This window comes from Parasteatoda tepidariorum, chromosome 4, assembly GCF_043381705.1.
Source record: "Parasteatoda tepidariorum isolate YZ-2023 chromosome 4, CAS_Ptep_4.0, whole genome shotgun sequence".
Lineage (NCBI taxonomy): Eukaryota > Metazoa > Arthropoda > Arachnida > Araneae > Theridiidae > Parasteatoda > Parasteatoda tepidariorum.
This window is the reverse complement of record NC_092207.1, coordinates 56,572,323-56,587,237: the sequence shown is the minus strand read 5'-3', so window position 1 is coordinate 56,587,237 and position 14,915 is coordinate 56,572,323. Positions and strand designations below refer to the sequence as shown.

Here is a 14,915-nt window from a genome sequence, read left to right as displayed (position 1 = left end):
ATTGAATACAGTGGATGAGTCAGTATACCCCAGGATACAATAGAGCAGTCAGCATATCCCTGGATACAGTAGAGAAGTCGGTAAACACCTCTGAATACAGTAGAGAAGTCGGTGTATCGCTGGATACAGTGGATGAGTTAGTGTACCCCTGGATACAGTGAAGCAGTCAGAATACCCCTGGATGCAGTGGTGAAATCTGTATGAACCTCTAGACATATTGGAGAAGTCAGTATGCTATTGAATACAGTGGATGAGTCAGTATACCCCAGAATACAATAGAGCAGTCAGCATACCCCTGGATACAGTAGAGAAGTCGGCAAACACCTCTGAATACAGTAGAGAAGTCGGTGTATCACTGGATACAGTGGATGAGTTAGTATACCCCTGGATACAGTGAAGCAGTCAGAATACCCCTGGATGTAGTGGTAAAGTCTGTATGGACCTCTAGACATACTGGAGAAGTCAGTNTTGTTTCTAATTTGAAATTTACAACATGAGCAAATCTTACAAAATAATAATCCGAAGTAACTTTTTAATGCCATCGATCATTTTAATTGTAATTGATGATGTAAAATTAGTCCTAGAAACCAAAAGAAACGTAGCATACTTATGCGTTCTGTAGGTCTCACTTGCTGGGATGTTTGAAAGCGAAAATTTGCACTCGATTCAAAATTACGGCATATTGGCCAACTGAATCGTTAGACTTATCAAGCGAAGGCAAGATGATCAAAATCCTTGAAAAATGTTCAAAATAGTCAATATTCCTTGAAGAAATTACTAATTTCTCTTAAATTTCTAAGTATAGGAGTGAGTGGGACAAGATTATCCCCTGTATAACGCCCCTGCTAAATCAAATCTTGAGGTGTAAGAGTCGGTATACTTCTGGATACAGTGGAGCAGTCAGAATACAGTGAAGTCTGTAAACACCTCTGGATACAGTGGAGAAGTCGGTGTATCGCTGGATACAGTGGATGAGTTAGTATACCCCTGGATACAGTGAAGCAGTCAGAAGACCCCTGGATGCAGTGATGAAGTCTGTATGGACCTCTAGACATATTGGAGAAGTCAGCATGCTATTGAATACAGTGGATGAGTCAGTATACCCCAGATTACAATAGAGCAGTCAGCATACCCCTGGATACAGTAGAGAAGTCGGCAAACACCTCTGAATACAGTAGAGAAGTCGGTGTATCACTGGATACAGTGGATGAGTTAGTATACCAATGGATACAGTGAAGCAGTCGGTATACCCCTTTATACAGTGGAGCAGGCAGTATACCCTTGGATACAGTGGAGCAATCAGCATAACCGTGTATACAGTAGAGAAGTCGGTATACCTCTGGTTACAGTGGAGGAGTCTGTATATCTCTGGATACAGTAGGGAGTCGATAAACCTCTGGAGACAGTAAGGGGTTCAGTATACCCCTAGATATAGTGAAACGGTCAATATATTTCTTAAGCTTAAAAGCTTGGAGACCCCTGTTATGAACTGAAATGGTGTGACAGAGAAGAAAAAAAAGAATTTTCCCTAAAAGTGAACGACTTACTGATGTAGTTCATTGATTTATTATAATTTATTTGTAATGCTGCTCTTCCTTTTTATCTAAAGAAAAATATTGCATAAAGACGGCAAAAAGCTTCTTAAAGTAGGTGTTATGGTTTCGTGATGCTTCCAGAACTATCACTATGTTTGAACATCTGGTTTTACGCAGACCTTGGAAACGGATTTCCATCGCCTAATGGTATTCAACTTCGTAAGATATGCACATAAAATAGCGAGACCTTTTTATTTCATTAAATTTGCGCTCATATTTTTGAGAATCTTTTTTTTTTAATCGAATTGTGTTTAAATCCTTAGGTAACAGTTCTGACTATATTATGATACACCAAATTCACGTATAAATCATTTGATTGACAATCGGTATTAAGAAACTATAATATTATTGAACTGATGAATTTAAAATCAGGTCATCAACAGTTGAGATGATCTATTTTAGGACTCTTTGATTCTTTTGATTTAAACTAAAAAAGAATTATTAATAAAGTTCGCACTCTCTTATACGTATATATTTTCTTAAAAAAAATTACATATTAAAGAGAGTTCTAATTCATATTTGTTATCTGATACAGCAAAAGTGAATGCAAATTTCAAAAACAACATTTACAAGATTAAAAAAAAATTATATTTTCATTCATATTAGTTACTGTAGCAAAATTTAGTTAACTTCTAAAGTTGTAGCTCGTTTTTTTAAAATTATTATTATTGTTAAAGCCACTATTACCACTAAAAAAAGTAAATGACCAAATTAGTTATCAACATAAAATCCTTTTCCAGGATAAATGCATACTTTTAAATGTCTTTTATAAACAAAAATTATTGCCGAATCCATTAAAAATGTGAAAGATTCAATATGTGAATGATTCAATAATTCCGAATGTGAATGATTCAATAATTATTTACGATTCAAGACACAATACCAATGAAAGGAAAACAAATAATTTACAAGTTCAATTTATTTCTTGAAATAAATTATAAGGCATCTAACAAATAAAATTTTTTTGCATCATAATCGTTTTTTTTTTTTTTTTTTTTTTTTTTTTTTTTTTTTTTTTTTTNTTTTTTTTCCTTTTTTTTTTTTTTTTTTTTAAGTATTAAGAACTTAAAAAGACATGTTTGTATCGTTTTTTTTAAATTTTATCTATTTATTTGTTTGAAGAAAAAAACTGAGACGTTCTTATTTATTTATTTTCAATCTGATGAGTCTGGGCCCTGGGGATACTACCATTTTAAACAGTTTTGTACCCTGCTTTAATTTTTCTCGATCTCAGCGCCATCTGTGAAGCAAATAAGATTATTTTTTGTGAGGAATCCTAATCTGGAATAAAAAATAGGCGTTGATATTTAAAATTTCAAAGTTGCCCGAAGAGGGTGAAAAATCTAGTTTGGAATTGGCTAGTTTGGGTAGCTTTTTAAAAAAATATATTGAATGCGTCGATTTACCATTTTTCGTTCCACTGTATATTCCACTGTTGACAGTTTTCAAATTCTTTTTACACCCTGTATATTTAGAATATGATTTTTGTGTATTAATAATGTTTTTGTTTTGTCCTTGCAGCTTTGTTGTCTGTGTGGTGCGAAGAGCACGGTAGGTTACTTCTTTTACGTCATCAAAAGACGCGGGACGGAGACGTTGCGGCTACTGTCAAAACTGAACCATCTGACAATATGCACCAAACACTTCAAAAGCCGCCACCTCCCACCGCACCTCAAAGGTTAGTTTAATAATCACTTTTTTTTATTTTGTATGATTTTGTGTATAAGCTTGGTTTTTGCGAAGGCCGTTTTTCGAAGGCTCCGTCGTAATATGAAATGATGCTCCTTTGCAACGAAAATGTTATTTTTAGAACTGCTGTGAGCTTGCAACTGTTACTTATGGCTGTTAGGTCGAGTTCAGCTATGTAAAGCCAGCGCTTTCTACTGTTATTTTGTAAATGGCTCAAAACTTCAATATAGAGGATAGCCACAGTTTTGTAAAAATAAAAAGCGTTTGTGGTCTTATTTTTTAATATTTAAAAACTTACTCCAATACTGCATTGCTTGGATTCATAAAAATTTGCAAAAGCTGAGAATACTGTAGAGATTTTGATAATTTTCATCTACGTGAAAAAATTTCGCCAAATTTTTTGAAAAAGTTTAATAACTTTTAAAATATTTAAGTTATTTGTCTGTTCTAAAGCCCAGATAATTCTTCACGGCAAGATTATATATATTTAGTTTAAAATCTAATTAAATTTAGTTTCCTTAACGGCAGAGCCTCGGGGGGGAAAAAAACTTTTTTTTAAAAAAAATTTAATATTTTGCATGTTTCAGTCCTAAACAGTTTTAAAATAGGTCAGTAAAAATAAGATTCGATCACAGATTTGAAAAAAAAAATAAATAAAAAAATAGGTGTTGGTGATGAAGCTGCGCTTAATTGAAGGAGTAAATTTATTCAGAACTTTCAAATGTTTTTACTTAAGTCTGTGACACAGAATTTTTATTAAATATATTATATTTAGCTTTTTAATAATTTATAGTTATGAAATATAGCATAAAATACCTGCGTCTTTTTCTTTGTTAAAGGTAAACATCTTCCAAATTAAGCTCACTTCCAAATAAAAAAAAATTTTAAATTTCCATTCATTTGCAGATCTAAGATGAACGATTAACGGCCTTGAAATTTCTTTAATTTACAAAATCAGTTATTGATAAATTTTTGAACTTAATATTATTAAAACTTAATTTTGAATATTATATTATAGTACGAATATAATTCCGATAATCTAAGAGATTTTTTTAGTAATTTAGACTGTTTTAGACTGTTTTAGTAATTAAGACTGTTTTTTTTTTAAATTAAAAAAATCCAAAGATATATTTTTGCTTGTAATTAGAAGGACAGGAAAAAATATATAAAAGGGACACCGCTGTCCAATATGCGTCAAGGAGTTAAAAACATTTTCGAAATCGGTCAATACCAATAAATAATTCAATAAAAAACCGATCAATTAATTTATTGCTATTCTTTGTGCTTTTATTGCGTTATTTCTTCATTTATAACTAATCTCCTTTTTTATTTACTGATGGTTTTCAATAGTTTTGTGTACATTTTTAATTAAAATTCGCCTTCGAGAATATTTCAGATCCTTTTTATACCTTTCGAATTTTTATTTGTTACTTTTTGACGAACGTTGTGAGCTATTTTATCAAGACCACAAACTTCCTGCTTCGTTGTGAGCTTTTTTTGTGCAGGCAGTTATGTTAAGCAAGGCTCGCTTCGGTAGGAATGAAATTGGTCAGCTAAAATTTAATTTCAAATTACGTTAAAAAAATAATAAATCTCTCGCTATTTCACACTTTTCTTTTAAAAACAAATGAATGCTCAAAGCAATTTGAAGGTTGATAAAATTTTTGCTGCAATAATTCGCGTAAATTTGCTGCAATAATTCCGTNCTGTAGGTCGAGTTCAGCTATGTAAAGCCAGCGCTTTCTACTGTAGGTCAAGTTCAGCTATGTAAAGCCAGCGCTTTCTACTGTTATTTTGTAAATGGCGCAAAACTTCAATATAGAGGAAAGCAACAGTTTTGTAAAAATGAAAAGCCTTTGCGGTCTTATTTTTTAATATTTAAAAACTTACTCCAATACTGCATTGCTTGGATTCATATAAATTTGCAAAAGCTGAGTATACTGCAGAGATTTTGATAATTTTCATCTACGTGAAAAAGTTTAATAACTTTTAAAATATTTAAGTTACTTGTCTGTTCTAAAGCCCAGATAATTCTTCACGGAAAAATTATATATATTTAGTTTAAAATCATCGCATTGCTTCAAGTGTAAGGCTATAACTATAGGCTTATTTTCCTTAGCGGCAGAGCCTCGGGGGAAAAAAAAAAACTTTTTTTTTAAAAAAAAAAAAGTTTAATATTTTGCATGTTTCAGTCTTAAACAGTCTTAAAATAGGTCAGTAAAAACAAGATTCGATCACAGATTTGAAAAAAATAAGAAATAGATGTTGGTGATGAAGCTGCGCTTAATTGGAGGAGTAAATTTATTCAGAACTTTCAAAGGTTTTAACTAAAGGTCTAACTTAAGCCTGTGACATGTAATTTTATTAAACATATTATATTTAGCTTTTTAATAATTTATAGTTATGAAATATAGCATAAAATGCCTGCATCTTTTTCTTTGTTGAAGGTAAACATCTTCTAATGAAAGTTCACTTCCAAACAAATAATTTTTTCAATTTGCATTCATTTGTAGATCTGACATGAACGATTATACGGCCTTGAAATTTCTTTAATTTACAAAATCAGTTATTGATAAATTTTTGAACTTACTTGAATATTATATTTTAGTACGAATATAATTCCGATAATCGAAGAGATTTTTTTAGTAACTATTAGACTGTTTTTTTAAAATTAAAGAAATCCAAAGATATATTTTTGCTTGTTATTAGAACGTCAGAAAAAAATATATAAACGGGACACTGCTGTCCCATATGCGTCAAGGAGTTTAAAACGTTTTCAAAATCGGTCATTACCAATAAATAATTCAATAAAATACCGATCAATTAATTTATTGCTATTTTTTGTGCTTCTATTGCGTTATTTCTTCATTTATAACTAATCTCCTTTTTTATTTACTGATGGTTTTCAATAGTTTTGTGTACATTTTTAATTAAAATTCGCCTTCGAGAATATTTCAGATCCTTTTTATACCTTTCGAATTTTTATTTGTTACTTTTTGACGAACGTTGTGAGCTATTTTATCAAGACCACAAACTTCCTGCTTCGTTGTGAGCTTTTTTTGTGCAGGCAGTTATGTTAAGCAAGGCTCGCTTCGGTAGGAATGAAATTGGTCAGCTAAAATTTAATTTCAAATTACGTTAAAAAAATAATAAATCTCTCGCTATTTCACACTTTTCTTTTAAAAACAAATGAATGCTCAAAGCAATTTGAAGGTTGATAAAATTTTTGCTGCAATAATTCCGACTTTAACCCTTTCTTGCCGAGTGTCACAAATACGTGCCAGCGTGAAACGTTATCAATCGGGGTAAAAATGTAAAACTGGCAACCAACCTAATTTATGCTCAGTTAATTTGTGGGCTGGATTACAATAGTTTGATTTATTTAATTCATCACTGTTTTGTTCAAAATAAATAATTGTCTTATTTATACTGATTTTGATTTTATAAGAATGCTTTTATGAATCTCCCATTCCGAAGGAGTTTAATAGATTTGTGTCTGCTGTTTTAAGATGCGAAATATGTTTAAAAATTCGGAAAACCTTTTTACTAAGTACCAGAATGCATTTGAAAAATTATTGACGTATTTACTGTAGTTGAGAAAATGAAGTGTCATAAAATGGCTGCTTTATTGTTATTTCAAACTAATATTCATAATGAGCGATTATTCGTGTAAATCATCTCATTTAATGATATTATTCTGGGTACTTATTAATAATGATATTCAAATTGTGGTATATTGCTTATTCACTCATTAAGAAATCTAGGATCAGCATTTTTTCCCTTTTATCAACAAATTGTATTATTAAAAAGAAAACTTTATTGAGAAACAGATGCCTTTTTTTTTTTTTTTTTTTTTTTTTTTTTTTGGAGGAAGTGTTTAGCTAAATGGTGAGTTGGAAAATTTTCACGAGTTGAAAAAGTTCTAGCACTAACTTTTGCCCAAATGTAATTTTTGGGTGCAAAATTTCGTTCTAATTTGTAAATAGGAAACGCTATTTTACTAAAAGTGGTATCACACTCTAATCAACATTCTTCACTTTCAATACATAATACAGGGTATCCTAAATTCGACTAAATATTTTCAAAAATATTTTGTCTATAAGAATTTGTGTATGAGATTTTGTCTTTGCGATGCTTTGTCAGAGTTATATTTCTTTCTTGAAATTCTGCCCGCATAATATTTCGTCTGCAGGAGAATCTGCCCTCATGAAATTAAGTCTGTAGGAGATTCTGCCCTTATAATATTTAGTCTGTAGGAGATTCTGCCCGCAAGATATTTCGTCTGTAGGAGATTCTGCCACATGATATTTCATCTATAGGAGATTCTGGCATCGTGATATTAAGTCTGTAGGAGATTCTGCCCGCATGATATTTAGTCTGTAGGAGTTTCTGCCCGCAAGATATTTCGTCTGTAGGAAATTCTGTCCGCGTGATATTTCGTCTGTAGGAGATTCTGCCACATGATATTTCGTCTATAGGAGATTCTGGCAGCGTGATATTAAGTCTGTAGGAGATTCTGCCCGCATGATACTTAGTCTGTAGGAGATTCTGTCAGCTTGATATTAAGTCTGTAGGAGATTCTGCCACATGATATTTCGTCTGTAGGAGATTCTGGCAGCGTGATATTAAGTCTGTAGGAGATTCTGCCCGCATGATATTTAGTCTGTAGGTGATTCTGCCCGCAAGATATTTCGTCTATAGGAAATTCTGTCCGCTTGATATTAAGTCTGTAGGAGATTCTGCCCTCATGATATTTTATCCATAGAAAGTAACTGCATTATATTTGATCCCTAAAACAAAGTGTGCGCGATATGCATAATTTGTCTATGAAAGAACTCCCCTCTCCACGAAGTTTAAAGCCGTCTGCTGCTATGGAAGGAAGAAAAAGCGCATTTCAAAGAGGGGAGCTTCTTTCTCCCGATTTCCTTTTTCTCGCCAACCGGAGCCAAAACTTGTCGTAAATAATTATCCATCTCTTTGAAAAAATAGTTAAACATCGTCGCCAAACTCTCCGCTACTGCTCCAGGCTGATGGTTAGGGCTGTTCTTTACGTAGATAAACTATATTTGCGTGAGATTGTAGGCGTGTTTTTCATATTTTTTTATTGGTATTTTCTTGTTGCAATGTCAAAATGTGGTTCAAGATGTCGATTATAAACATCAAATATTAGTTGCATTGCTATACAAATTATGTGAGTTATTGAGAATTTGATGTATTGTTTACTAAGGATAAGTTATTGACGAAAAAAGGTCCTTGGAGTTTATGCTGTTCAAACTAATTAATAATTAGGTTGGTACGGAGGATTCATATCTCCAAGCAGAAAGGGATTTGTTCTTGGACTGAAGTTTTTTTGTAGTCAATACCTGAAGAAGTCTACTAGATTGCTGCTTTATGTTCTAGCTTCTATTATTTTACACAATATCCTCAATTTATATTGTAGTAACTAACATCGTTTCCTGACAATTGTGTAGAGTGACTTAAAAAAACTGCTTTTCAAGATTCTTGTTACATTTCTCAGATTCTGATTTATTTAAAAAAAAAAAATTAAGAATGGCTATTTATATCTTCCTTGCAATAGGGACTTTACATTGGTCAATGCAAAGGATTGTGGAGTCTCTTAATACAATTTAAAGTCTATGGTAGATATTGCTGACTGAGTTTAGGATAGATACATAGAGAGGGAAAATTTGATACGAAAGTATTTGGAGCTAAGGATGTGATAGAGATTTTAAATGCTGGTTGGCAAAATTATCGTACAAAGACATGTTTATTTCAAGACAATTCGGTTCGGTCAGTTAGCAGAGAAGAGAAGATCTATTGTGGCAAAGTTACTTTATGCATCATGAAAGCAGAAAGAAATTAAGAGATGTATCAATTGCTATGTCGATTTTTTGACATTATTGCATGCAAACCTAATCAAGATACTTTTAGGAAAAAGTGAAAATAAATTCTTAAAAAATAGTACAGCTGAAAGATATACTTAAAGTTCCTACAGAATATCAACTATTTTACAACGAAATAGTTTATTATTTACTACAAAGCTGTAAAAGTGCAAATGGTTTAGCTTTTAGATGATTCTTCAATAAACTTAGAAGATTTGAAAGTGAAAATATTTTTTTTTATTTCCTCAGAATTAAGTATGAAAAAAATGCAGTAGTCTTTTTGAATTACTTCTACTACGAACAAATAATGGTTTATATACTATATTTCTGATTGGATCGATGAAAATTAATAGAATTCTATAGTTTTTCTAAATGTGAGCAAAAAGGGCTTCATTCCATGACCTTTCTGCAAAGTTTAAATTTTGTAGAGTTAATTAAAAAAATGTCATCGAAAACTTTTTTATTCACTAGATCATAAATGTAAATGTTTTCTTTCAGTTTTTTCGTATAAAAAGAAAAAGCCAAAAATAGTCTTTTATTTTTTAAATTTTTCTCAAAGAGCAGTTTGAAAAACTGCAGTCTTTTTGGCATGTTGTGATTCAATTATTGTAATATGGCAGAGGGAATCTTTTTATATACACAAACTTCGATCGTGCCCTCTCGTTTGGAAATATCTAATTCTCCGACGAGATAAGTTACATTTTCAATAATTCTAAAACAATTACATTTAAAACAATTTTATTATTTATTGTTAACTTAAAATTGTAAAGAAAAATCTGTATAAGTTTAGAAAAAATATTTTAACATAACTTTTATTTATTTGTCACCAGGTGAATGTCGAAAAAAATAAACGTTGTAGAAAAGTTTATCTAAAAAGGAAAAACCAATGGCTCACGAAAAAATGTGCACTGATTCAATTTCCTTTATTGATAGATTAGATTAAAGACAGGAAAATATTAATAGTATCAAACGTTCTTTTTACTTTGTTTAAAAATAAAATAAATCATTTTTCTGTCCGGATAAGCAAACGATTGTAAAAGCAAATTTCGTTAGAGAGTTAAAAAAAATTTTGTACCTAATCCTAAAATTGTTATAAATTCTAATTTTGTGTTTTTGTTCTGTATGTAGAGGTGCGATTTCAAATTTTATTCGAAATGCATTTTTAGCTAAGATAAAAATTTAATCCATTATAATAATTATTATAGAACTTCGATTATCCGAAGAAACTGAGACAATACTAAAATAGGTAAAAAGATATCTTAACATTTACCTGCAGTGTTACTCTTTTAATTGAATAAACCATCTATACAAAGCAGCGTCTGACATTGAACCGTTATCTGATTTTATTATTTTTCGATTTGATTTCAATGGTTTAAATTCTTTTGCTAAGATTTTTAAGTTTTCAATCGATTTCATTAACATAGGATGATTTATTTTTCTTACACAGATAAACATAACACACATCCTTTCATTAGAAGTGGAAGCCCGTGATCATAAAACTAAACTGCTTTAGAAATAGTGATAAGACTGCTCAAATAGCAAAAATTGTAACTTATAGATTTAAACCAAAGCAGTCAATATCACCGAATAAAAAAACGTTTAATTTTTTTTTATTTATTTAAAATGATCATCTCTTTACATAAATTATCTAGAGATGATTTTAATTTTGGAGGCCTCATGTGTAGCTGAATTATAGCAGCCTGTAGTTGAAATAATAAATAAATCGAACTAAACAAAAATATTAATTAGCATAGATTACATAAGTATTCAGAAAGAGTTACGGATGATCGAGATTCTTCTGTTTTTATTTATTTATTGATGAAATTTAGGGGTACCCACCAAGTCCGTATTCTCTGAAGAAAGTCGTTTTTTTATATTAATCGTTAAAAGTTCTTGTTTTGGTTTTAAAAAAAATTTAAAAAGTTACAAATGGATAGAAAAAATTTTAAAAAGTTACAAATGGATAAAAAAATTTTCAAAACACCCATATGTATGTAAAAAAATATATATTCCTTTCTTTTAAATTAAGTCGCTACACGAGAAAGTTCACGTTATTTAATTCTTCTATGGTCAGCAAGCAAAAACAAACATTATTAATACTGCATTTCATTGTTACTATTATTATTATTATTACTTCATTGTTATTGTTGTTTCTGATGCTATAACTTTTTTAAAAAACACTTTAAGTCGTAGATAAAACACTTATTTAAAAGATATTTTTGGCGTACGATTCTTAAAAAAATTGAAAATTCTTTTACAAAAGGAAGTTTCCCGTAAAAAAAAAGAAAATTTTTTTTATGGAAATGTATACTTGATTACGCTAATTGGTCACTTTTTTTCTTTTTTTTTGGTCACGTTTTTTTTTTAGATCAATATTTTCTGTATTATCATTTTTTTCCAGTTTAAAGTGAGAAACTTAAACTTGTGTTCCAAAATAATAAAAAATATTAAAGATATCTTGGGAATTTTTCTTAGGATAACTACAAAAAGTGTTACCTTTTTCAAGAAAAGAGAAACTGTACCAATAAAAGAGAAAACTATACCAATTTGTTTCCATTTATCCCAGATATGTGAGAAATCGGTAATTTCAGTTAAGCTTATTAATGCAATAATAATGACGATAAAAATTTCGTACTGATGTAAAATATCCTCAGTGGTAAACGAATCATGGGTTAGTGTCTCCTTGCCGTCAGTCTAACGGTGGAGGGTTTTCGTTGTTTTCCTGTCTACGTAAAGCAAAGGCGAGTTAGTCCCATCATAAAGTTCTTCACCAGTACTTGATCCAGGAGTTCCTTGTCTTCTGGGTTGGATTCAAAATTGCGAGGATGTGGAGTTGAGAGTAGATAGTCGTAAACTCAGAATTGGATCGGCTGTTCAACGACGGTAATAAAAAAACTGTGATGTGGTTTCAAATACAATTTGCCAATATCAGCATGCCGGCTAGGGGAAAAAAACTCCAAATTATCATATTCGACATTGACTTTTAATTTCATGACGAATATTGCTCATCATTGTGCTTTACGGTATGAAAAATCAATGACCAGGTAACCCCGTCATTTTACCGGAAGGTGATAGTCATAATAATGTGTACTGTATGCGTTTGCATTACCTTTTTTCACTTAACCTTTCTTTTTTTTCTTACCGTTTTAATTCTGCATTTATATTAAATTTATTTTATTGACATTTTCGTTCCAAATGATAATTTAATTTTTGAATTATAAAATTTCCTTTTTTTTAAATTTTAAATTGAATTTTTAGAAATCAAATTATAATTTTTCTGAATTTATGAAATGGATTTTTCGTTTAGATTTTAATCAATACATTGAACTTGAACAAGAATTAACTTTGATAGAAAATTCAAATTTTCATTTATAAAAACGAAAATTTTTTATTGATTATTGATGAAGTATGTAGTAAGGAGTTCAAACAGAACCGCATATCAGGTAATGAGTGATAGGACATTTGTCTGTCGCATACGCAGTTCTTTGGCGAAATTTTCAACGGTCATTTTGCAACAATGTAACTGAATTTGTTGACAGAGCACTCATTTTCAACATTTTAAAGCGTGGGTAGTTGTGGACTTTATTCGTAAACTTTAAACTTGATGTAATTAAACAAATAAATTAAAAATCAAGATGTGAACTTTGTTAGTAAACCTTAGACTTAAGAAAAAAATTATTTAATAAATAAATAAAGCGTGAGTGATAGTGGATTTTGTAAACCTTAGACTTAAAAAAAGAGTCTTGGGTGATCGTGGACTTTGTTAGTAAACCTTAGATTTTTTTTAAAAAAGTCATGCTCTGGGTTACTTATTCAATATCCGAATAAAATAAAAAATTACACGTAATTAAAAAATCCACCGAAATAAAAAATTACACGTCAAAGAACTCTAATACTCGAAGTGTTGCTTAACCATTGCAATCCATCTGTATCTGTTCACGATTCTGTATCCAAGTTTTCAAATTTTCAGTTTTTGGAAAGATTGGTTCAGCATTGAACCATAATATCGATATATTTTAAACCATAATACAGTGCAAATTTACCTTAACCTTAATCTTTCTATAATAGTGCTCAACTTAGCAATATATTGATGTTGCATCAAATTGGAACATTATGACGGTTCACAATACTTCAAATGTTCTAATAGTGTAAGAGTTTGAAAAATTATTGAAGCAAGTTATATAATTAATTAAATCTAAATATGGTTTTTTTTTCAATCTATTTTCTTTATACAAATTTTTTCTTGGAAAAGAAGTTTCTCTCTGATATATACACTTTAGTATTCTTCACTTTATCATTCCAACCTTCATTATTCCAAACTTCAATTAGATTTTATTTCCTTACCTATTAATTTTATATTTTCCTTCCGAATAATAGAAACTTCAATAACTTTTAAAATCTTTTTCTTTTTTCCGAAGTGTTGAAATCAGAGTTCTTATCATTTAAACAAGTTGTGTGTCAAAGCGGTACGTGTACACATACATATCTTTGTGTTGCATGCATGTATAGATGGATTACGTGTGCTTTTGTTAAAAGCCTCGCGTCGACACCAGGTGAATATATATTTGCCCTGATGACAATGCCACCGGTCGAGCAATAAAAATATAGTAAAAAAAGCGCCATTTTTCGTAATGTTCGGTAGGATTGTTATGGTGATGTTTCACATTTAAAATAAGGAAAGAAAATCCCTTTTTAATTGGTTGCAATGACTGTTGGCCAAGCTGTCATAGATTATTCAAAACATTACCAGCCATTTACAGTTCTATTTTCAAAACAATTTCGAGAATATTTCCTCCTCATATTTTGAATAAATTTTTTATCTATTTGTAATTAAGCATAATTAAAAAATATTTATTTAATATCAGGTTTTAAAAAAAAGGATATCTTTACTTTTGAGGTTTTTGAGAAATATTTTTTCTAAAGCAGAAATATTTAAAACAAATGAAATTGAATTTTTGTGAAACTTTTTTCAGAACATTGCTGTTAGTTTATACGACCTGTTATACATCTGTTTTTATTATTCATATGTAGTGGTGGTAAAATTTCTTCCAAATATAATTTATTAAAATATGAATGCATTAACTTTGCTACCACTAAGAAAAATATTTTCTAAAGCTACGGAAATTATGTTGTCGATGTGTTTAACTCTATATGTTACTGTGAAAGATCGGAATCGATGATAGTTATTTTTCGCCGGTGAATGTTTACAATCACTTAGTCACTTTGGTAAATGTTCGAAATATATTAATTTGATAATTACACTTGCCCGGTATTCCCTACACCGATGTTTTTCCTTATCTATCCCAATCGGATATTAAAATATCGAATAAATATTAAAATATTTCCACCAGAGCCGGAGATACATAGGATTTGTTAGAGCTCGAATCCTCTCAGTATACATCGGATAAAGGCTAAATTTTACGGACCCTTTATAAGACCCTTGATACCTAAACAAGGAAATTAGTCATTAAAACATTTTATCACAATTAATTAATAAATTTTACATATTTTATACTTATAACTGTACCAAATGTTTGTTAAAAAATAGTTAAAAAGTAAGTTTATCAAAATTTCATGAATCCGGGTCTGTCTAGAATGGATTTTTTTTAAAACTAGCCCATCTTATCTCTAATTGTATAAAGGAACTGTTAATTTTAAAATTCTTAACTAAAATAAAAATATTAGTGATAAAAAGATTATAAAACAGCCTTTTGTTAAATAACATTCCCTAATCCCTTGACGAGAAATT

The 14,915-nt window shown here is 30.2% G+C and overlaps 2 protein-coding genes across 7 annotated transcripts in view; one reads left to right on the top strand and one right to left on the bottom strand.

Annotated features, from left to right (window-relative positions):
- LOC107449406 (zinc finger MIZ domain-containing protein 1) overlaps window positions 1-14,915 on the top strand; it is a 225,321-nt gene that overhangs the window by 130,447 nt on the left and 79,959 nt on the right. For all 6 annotated transcript variants that reach the window (XM_016064919.4, XM_016064918.4, XM_043052737.2 and 3 more), the window contains one exon: window positions 3,117-3,273. In XM_016064919.4, the coding sequence (XP_015920405.1) occupies window positions 3,117-3,273 (157 nt within the window). The remainder of the gene's footprint in view (window positions 1-3,116; window positions 3,274-14,915) is intronic.
- The window catches only part of LOC107449407 (uncharacterized), a 93,852-nt gene that overhangs the window by 60,283 nt on the left and 18,654 nt on the right, over window positions 1-14,915 (bottom strand). The window lies entirely within an intron of this gene.